The sequence below is a fragment of the Pteropus alecto genome, unplaced genomic scaffold (genome assembly GCF_000325575.1).
Source record: "Pteropus alecto unplaced genomic scaffold, ASM32557v1 scaffold33, whole genome shotgun sequence".
In the NCBI taxonomy this organism is placed as follows: domain Eukaryota; kingdom Metazoa; phylum Chordata; class Mammalia; order Chiroptera; family Pteropodidae; genus Pteropus; species Pteropus alecto.
Genome location: NW_006435762.1, coordinates 7118088 through 7126781, shown reverse-complemented (window position 1 = coordinate 7126781; position 8694 = coordinate 7118088). Strand labels below are relative to the sequence as shown.

The following is an 8694-nucleotide window of genomic DNA, read 5'->3' as shown; positions in this document are numbered from 1 at the left end:
ATCTTTTCTTCTGCTTCTTTACCTATGCCACATACTATTCTTAGTTCTCTCAGAGCTTTTCGAATGTCCCTGCTCCCCAATTTACTTTGCCGAGCCTATTTCATAAATGTAGATATTTTATCCTTTGATTTAGTTTAAGTTTTATGATCTGTATTAGTTAGGTAGCTTTTGGTTGCAAGAAACTAAAAATCCAACATAAATTCACTGAAAAAAAGGGTGGAGTAAATGTATTGACTTATATATATGGCTAGTTCAGTAGGTTTAGCTTCAGACAAGGCTCTATTTATAACTGAAATCATTTGACAAGATTCTCTCTCTCTGAGTCTCTCTCTCTCTTCCCCATCCCTCCTTAGCTCCTTCCCCTCTGCCCCCACCATTATTCACCTATAGACAGAAATACATTAAAGCTATACTTTCAATGTCCTAAGAAAGCTATCAAAAGATCCCAAGTCTACATGGTTTCTTGTTCAGCTCTAGTATTAAAGTGAGTCATTCCTCAAAGTCCAGAAATTGAGTCTAGGCCTTGGTTGGCAAGACTCAGATCATTCTTCAATCAACCATTATAATATGGTTGATGTGATATGTTAATCAACTTGAGCTAATTGGGATATATTTCTAGAGCTTGGGTTGTGGTTAAAACTACTCATTCTATATTGCTGGAAAATATTGGCAACCGTTCAAAAAGGAAGAGAGGCAAACAGATGCTAAGAAAGCAAATACGATAGGCAAATTCTGCTACACTATTGTCTGGACTTTAGAGAATTCTGATTCAGTGTATATACAGGATTAAATAGGTAAGATAAATAATTAGTTGATTTGCACATATATTTAATGTATTTCTGTCTAAACTTCTGAGTGAAGATTTTCCTATGCTAAAGCTCAGAACTATATTTAAAAAATTCAACAGTATGATAAATTATACTATGCTTTAAATTGTTTTTCTTTAATCCATAAAAATATAAGCATTGCTCTATTGCTTAAAAAAAAGCATCTCATTCTGTATCATTTTCATGTCCCGTCCTGATGTATATCATAGTGAGCAACTACTGTATTTATGTGTTTATGAGAAAACTTAAAAGTTAATTATCTTGACTCTATTATGAGTATTATTGTGCAAAATGTTGGGGTAAAGGGTCATTATCTTACATTTAAGATTAGTTTAACAACTCACTCAGACTGTTCAATCAGTATTAGAGAAATCTAAATGTAATATTTTATATTTTAAAAAATTATGAAAGAAAGGCCCATTATAACATATCTTCTCAATTTAAATATATCCGCCTGAATTTTTTTTAAAACAATGATAATTACTGTACCTATGAGAAAAATTGCATATGGCATAACTCTTTGGAAAGCAGGCCTATCTTGTTACTTCTTTAACACTAGAGTTATAAACAGGTTTCAGTATATATCTCAATATTTCTTCTAAGCCCCATACATGTTGCTAAATTATTATAGAGATACCACTGGAGAATGTTATTTTGCTTGGCTATGCCATTATTATGCAGACATTCAACATATTATGGAGGATATTGGTATAGTTATTTGATAAGGAAGACACTTGTTAACATTTTACAATATGCTTTTACAGTATGCAAAAGTACTCAGATATACATCATAACTTGATCCTCATAGCAACCTGAGATACTAGAGGGTTAGATTCTTTTCCGTAGATGCAGATACAGAGGCTCTCAGCGGGGAGGTGGTATATGAGCATTCATGGAGCTAGCATGGGGACTGTCAGCTCACTGAGGAGAGGACAGTGGCTGGAACACATTAGGGGCTCTGAATATTTATTTATTTAATTAATTAAATAAATATGGGTTCAAATCTAGTGTTTCAGAAGTCCAATGCTTTCCTTACAATTGAACTATTATTACAATGTTGTTTACATATTTTAACAAATAGAGCTCATGATCAATCTGTGAGCTCAGAATAAAAGGAAAAACAAAATAAAAACTTCTCAAGGTCTTCTTCATTCTGCTTTAAAGACATAGGTTTGTCATTGTTATCTATATTTCCCACTTTACTAAATCAATAATCAGTTTAGAAGGCTTTCACTCTATAGGCTTGGAAAAGAGAGTATATCACAACTAGAGGACAATTCTGAACATATTCAGATTATTTTTTAGGCTTCTTCAAAACATTTTTTCAAAGCTTTTATCGTCAAAAGAAAAATAGATGAGATAAAACAAGGGTAGTTAAGCCCCCAGGTCTAGACACAAAAACAGAGCCCCTCAAGTTGAATTTCACAGCAACTAAATACAAATTTAACAATATGTAAAGAAAGTCTCCTCTTTAGAACTCCAAAGCTGAGGCTAGAGGCAGAAATAAGAGACAGCCCATGGCTCTCACCTCACCATAGGTAGCTTAACTGCTTCAGTTTCATCCTATGTGGTCCAACAAGGCCTGACAAACTACACTGCAGTATAAGAAGCATCTCTTGGGCAATGATGCGTAAAGACAGAGGGATTTTTTTAGTCAATTGCAGGAATTAGGCTTTAATGCGTTCTACTAAAAGACTTCATACCCCAGATAGCTGACTGCTATCCACTGAATCTTGGCAGGCAACAAGACTGCTGAAGCTGAAACCAGGAAGCTGTGTTAAGCAGATTTTCATCAAAGTACAAAACGCTTTACTTGTAAAGCTGCTTTTCTTTGTTGCAGTTGAAAATGTGTTTCCTCTTTTTTTTCAATCTCTCAGTTTGGTCAACTCTCACTCTTATCAAAATTGCTTTCCAAAAATGTCCCTTAAAGAGCCAGAGAAGAGAAATAAATGTTTACCTCATCAAAGATAAATGTTTTTTTTTTCCCTAAAAGAACAATCCTAAACATGTTAATTTAAGAAATTAAAAATGATCATGGTTCTTACAAAAACTATAAGATACAAAGAAAGACATTAAATACTTTACCATTATTTGGAAGTTCCAGAGGGCTACAGACCCCTTTTCTGGTTCTGTCTTTCTGTGGAGAGATCAGTTTTGCAACCAGCGACGCTGAGATCGGCTGCACTAGTAGAGAGGTGAGGTTTGGTCGGTTTTGTCTAAAACTTCCATCTGTATTCAAAAGAGAAAGGAACAGAATCCTTAGTCAAGAGAAATTAAAAACACTTGAAAAAATTTTTAAAATAAGTATTTAAATCAAGAGACAAGTTTATTTTAGTTCATTTGTTTGTTTATTCCTTAGTTATACTCTGTTTACTTGTTAAAAATTATTTGAGGTACTTCGTAATAAAAATTCAGTCCAAATACTATTATGTATCCTACCTAATGATAGCAGATTGTACACACGCACTTACCTTCATTCTCACTGAAGCGAGAACAAAGGAATAAAAAAGCATAAATCCAGAGAGGCCAAGAGAATGAAAGAGATAATAGCCATAAGATTCTAGAAGCTGGAAAGATGATGAAGAGGCGTCAACTGATATAACAGACCAAGGAAACCAAAACCTAAGCCAGCAGAGGGGTGATGCTGAAAAGTAAAACAGTTTGTACCACAGAACCCAGAAAGGCCTTGGAATTGAAAGTACCAGCTACCAATTAAAGTAGGGGTAAAGGAGGAGCCTGAAACAGGAAGATCTGATGAAATTCTGATTATGAAGGAGTCTCTCCTCCTAAGCCCCTCACTCACGCAGTCAGCGTGAACAGTTCCATTTCCTTCCTCTGTCCTTCCCCCAAAAAGCCGAAAGTGGGACAGTGAGCAGGGAGACATCAGACATAGCGAGGGGTGAGTCTCATACTTCAAATGCAATAGTGTTATGATTGCTTCAGCTGCTTTACTCTCTTGGTGCCCAAGATCCTTCCTTCTAGTTACAGCAATAGAAGATTCACTTGTAGTAAATATGAGCAAGTCAATGGAGAATATACAAAAATGCTCAAAAGCTGGATGTCTACCATAAAACTCACCTAAGATATCTTATGTTAAAACCCATCAGTAGATAAATCCTGCCCATATGTAGAACTTCAACTTAATTTTGCCATTCTCAAGTACACACTCTCAGCCAAGGACAAGGCTAAGATGGCACATACCCAGCAGACCTAGTGATAATAGGAGCAGTAGGTCAAGAGGCTCAGGGAGGGAGGTCTCTGGGAAGACAAATATAATGGAAATACCATATACATCCTAATGTATTGAAAGAACATTTACAGTAAGATCAGAGTTAGCATTTGAAAAGATACTAGACAAACAGAAAAATTTTAAAAATCTATAAAATGAGACAACTATTAGCTTCAAAGGGAGCAGAAAGTTTTTCAAGAAAGAAATGTAATTGTCACACGATGTGAATATTTATAGTCATAATAATATAAACAATGACCTTTTAACACACAATTGGCATCATTCTGCAGGAAAAAAGGGAAAAAGTCTCTGTTTAGGGTACATGGAGACTCATAAAAGAAAATTAAATCTTTATTTTCCATAGAGGTAAGTCAATATAATAAAAAAAGTGAAATGTGAATTCAACTCTTAAACATGCTCTTGAGAAGCAGAGAGGTAAATATAAAAAGTAGGTAACAAAAATGATGAAAGCAATTAAGTATTTGCCTTTGGGAGATAGAAGAGAGAGGATCCAAGGAAATATGGGAGAAGGTGACATTTTTATAAATTAAACTTTGTAGGAATATTTGACTATTTATATTCATTTGTGTTTGAGGAAATAAAAATTAAGTTAAAAAAAAAAAAAGGAAAAATAGCTATGATAACACAAGGAAGAGAAAAATACATAAGTACTCCAAGTAAACAGAACGGAGAGAAAAAACTAAACTGTGCTTAAGGAAAGAACTAAAAGATATTTATTCAGTTTATATATTTATCCTGACTCAGACAAGGAAATACACAATGGAATGACTCTATCAGGCAACCAATAATGTTTGTGAACACAGAGCTATATTTTTCAGAACTTTTATTAGGGAAAATAATTGCCAAAGGTTTTCTTAGAATTTAATTTGATAGGACTGCAGGGGGTGCACAACTCAGCCATATTGGTACCTAGGCTCCAACAGGCAGATTATAAATGAGAAAATATGATACAGAGTGTTTCCTTAATTTATCAACTGGAAAACCACAAGGTTAAAAAATTATATTTAGTTTAGGCCTGTGGCAACTATAGAAGCCATGGCTTTGGAAAAAAAAAAAAAAAAACAAACTAATAAAGATTCAAGCTTAGGATCGGTGTTGTTATATAAGAACATTGCTACTCTCATAATTTAGTAACCCCTTTTATGTTGATGTATGGCAGTGCATTTGACCACAGTGTAATTCATTGCTTCCTAACCATTTTCTTATAACAGTACCAAGACTGGCTATATCATTTGACAATATGGGACTTCTCTTTAAAATGTATGAAATTTCCAAGATGGCAATAGCAGGGCATTAAATAAGGTGTGGGTCCTTCTAGGTGGGGGCCCTCGAGACTACACAGGTTGCATGCCCATGAACAAGGTCCTGGTTCACACAGAAGATGCTATAGCCATACAGCTTGCTGAGGCAAACTAAAGGGTATATTTAGACCACAAGGAAATTGTTCTCAGCCCTAAGTAACCAACCCTGAGTATACTGCTCTAGGCTACACCCAGGGTCACAGTGATACACATCTCAAGGCATAATCAATGTGCTACGGCACACCAGCTGGGGAGCCGTGGCATAGCCATCTCATTCTGCTTCTGCCAGCATGTATTTATTCCCTCAGCCATTAACTTTGGAAATTTTAGTGTACATGAGACAATGAAATACAGTAGTCACCCTCACCTGCAGCTTCACTTTTCAAGGTTTCAGTTACCCACAGTCAACTGTGGTCTGAAAATATTAAATGGAAAATTCCGGAAATAAATAATTAATATGTTTCAAATTGTGCACCATTCTGAATAGTGTAATGAACTCTCTTCCCATCCTGCTCATTCGTGCCTGAGGTGACTCATCACTTTGACCATGCTGTATACACTACCTGCCTGTTAGTTACTTAGTAGCCAACTTGGTTATCAGATCAGTTATCAGATCAGCTTTCAGAGAGGAGGGGGAAAGAGACCACATTCACTTAACTTTTCTTACAGTATATTGTTATAATAGTTCTATTATATTATTAGTTATTATTGTTAATCTCTTACTGTGCTCAATTTATAAATTAAACTTTATCATAAGTATGTATGTGTAGGAAAAATCATAGTATACATAGGAATCCATGGTTTCAGACATCCACTGGGGCTCTTGGAACATATTCCGCAAGGATGGGGAGAGGCTCTACTATAGTATTTGAGAAATACAATCTGTTATTTTGAAGTTTTCATGGATGCTAGGTACTGACATATTACCAACACAAAATGAAACTTCTTAAAATGTTGCATGATTTTAGCTCTCTTCAGTACAAAGACTGAACTCTTTAGCTTGCCATTCAAGGTCCTTCACAATATCAGACCCTATATTTCCAATAATATTTTCCATCCTTCCTCTCCATACATCTCATCCTAAAACTTAATCTGTCCCTCTACTTATTCTGTGATTTACATCCTACATGTTTTTGCTTAAGCCATTCCTTCCACTTCACTTGCTCTTCTCATGCATTACACACATCTGAACTATACACTTCTTTTAAAGCCTAACTCACAGGTCACTTTGTAAAAAAAGCTTTCTCTGACACCCTCAGCTCTATGCAGTATACATATACCTTTTTGGCAGAGCTTGTCATTTCTAATTAACATTACCACTCGTTTCCCCCTCTAAACTCTAAATTTCATGAAAACAAGGACCACTTCTTCTACCTCTTTGTATGGTACATAACCAGGAACATAACAGGAGCTCAATAGTTAATGGAAAAATAAAAGACAGAATCAACAACTCCTTGAAAAATAGTTGCAATGTCTCTACTGGTTTTCTGAATGCCTAGAAAATGGAGCGGAGGTAAAACCAAAAAATAAATTATAATTCTATTAATCCCATGCTTGCTATATATTTATGCTTTCTCACCAGCTAATTACTCTTGCACAGCAGACATATTGCATAGGTTTTCAAAACTCATCCATTACCATCAACTCACTGATTAAGCTTGTTCTAAAGTTACCTTTTTTAAGGGAAAAAAATATTTCTATAAATAAAATCATCTTTGAGATATATATTTATCTGTTAATAAAAAATCAGTAACTGCATTCCTTTTTTCTCTGAAATACTCTATTAAGCATATGAAACAATACATTTAAAAGTTAAATATGAGTGAACTCAAAACCATAATTAAACATACCTGAATCTTTGATTTGTTGTTCTGCATGAGTAATACACTTGCATTAGTTTTGATATATCTGAAGTGGTTCATTAATTTTTCACCTTCAGCCTAATGGAAATTTGACAAGCATTTCACTTCTGAGAGCGGATACTAAAAGCAGGACTTTATAGGACACTAAGATTAAATTAGAGACGAATTCTTTAAAAAAAAAAAAAAACTTGTTTATTGAAGAAAGGCTTAGAGAAGAATTCCATTTTCTTATATTATTAAGAGGTTATAGATAAAACCAAACACATGTACAATTTTATTTATATCTTAAAACATATTTATTAACTTTAAGAATCTATTAGATATGAGATTAAAATCAGGAAGATTAGATGCCTTGATGCAAGGGGTGCCATACAGAAAAGATTTTGACATTACATTTTAGCAATCTAACTTTTATACTTATATAAAATTTTATATTATTTATATAATGCCCTGTACATTGCGTAGGCTCAATAAAGACTGATTGATATCAACTTTATTTAGTAGATAGCTAGTTCTCTCTTCACTTTAGGCAATCTTTGTAAATCAAATAAAGATCCAAATTGATCCATCCCATCAATAATCAAATTCCTGATACAATTCTACATGCATACAGTAGAAAGAGGAAATTGGATATTGAGTCCCAAGTTTGACTCTAACACTGACTCACTGTTTGAAATATAACATATAAATAATTTCATTGTGATAATATTTTCATCCATCTACTATACTTGAACAACCAAGGTGACACTGAAAGGTCTTTATTATGTTGATTTACTAAAATAAAGAGTATATTAACTCAAAGGCTTAAAGTCTGAACCACGGTGCATAAAATTTAGAAAAAATTATGTTAAAAATAAGTAAGATATTTTCTAATTGTACATATTTAATAGTTTTTACATTATGCTTTTTCAAATTGTTGCTGCCTACTTCAATGATATCTGCTTATGTGTATAAAGAAAACATGAACTCCCTTAACTGCCCAGTACATTTTTTGTGCGACAAAATGGAATTATTTTAAACTCAATTGAAAAGTCAGTGTATCCAAGTGCCATTTACCAAAGGTATCAGGAAAAATGAATATTAAGAAATTAGATATCTTAGACACTGAGATCCTCAGAATGAAGGTACTGAGAGGTGACATAAAGTAAAAATGTGCTAGCAAATAGCAAGGGTCTTAAGTAGATCAATGATGATAATACACAACCACCCAGGAGGATCGCACAATTTGCAAACTGAAAAGTATAACTCAACCCTTAGCACATAACTCTGTGTGTGTGTGTAAACATGAGATCCGTGCTATATTATGTAAGCATAGATCCCATAGATCCGTTCTATTAAATATTTAGTCCTTGTACAAGCGGCATCTGCATGACCCAGGAACTCATTACACATGCAGAATCTCAGATGTCACCCCAGACCTTCTGGATCAGACTCTGTAGTCTAACAAAATCCCC

General features: G+C 34.2%; 1 protein-coding gene across 1 annotated transcript in view; it reads right to left on the bottom strand.

The window, feature by feature from the left end:
• NAALADL2 (N-acetylated alpha-linked acidic dipeptidase like 2) overlaps positions 1–8694 on the bottom strand; it is a 799198-nt gene that overhangs the window by 297694 nt on the left and 492810 nt on the right. The window contains exon 6 of the mRNA XM_006910847.1: positions 2913–3056. Within this exon, the coding sequence (XP_006910909.1) occupies positions 2913–3056 (144 nt within the window). The remainder of the gene's footprint in view (positions 1–2912; positions 3057–8694) is intronic.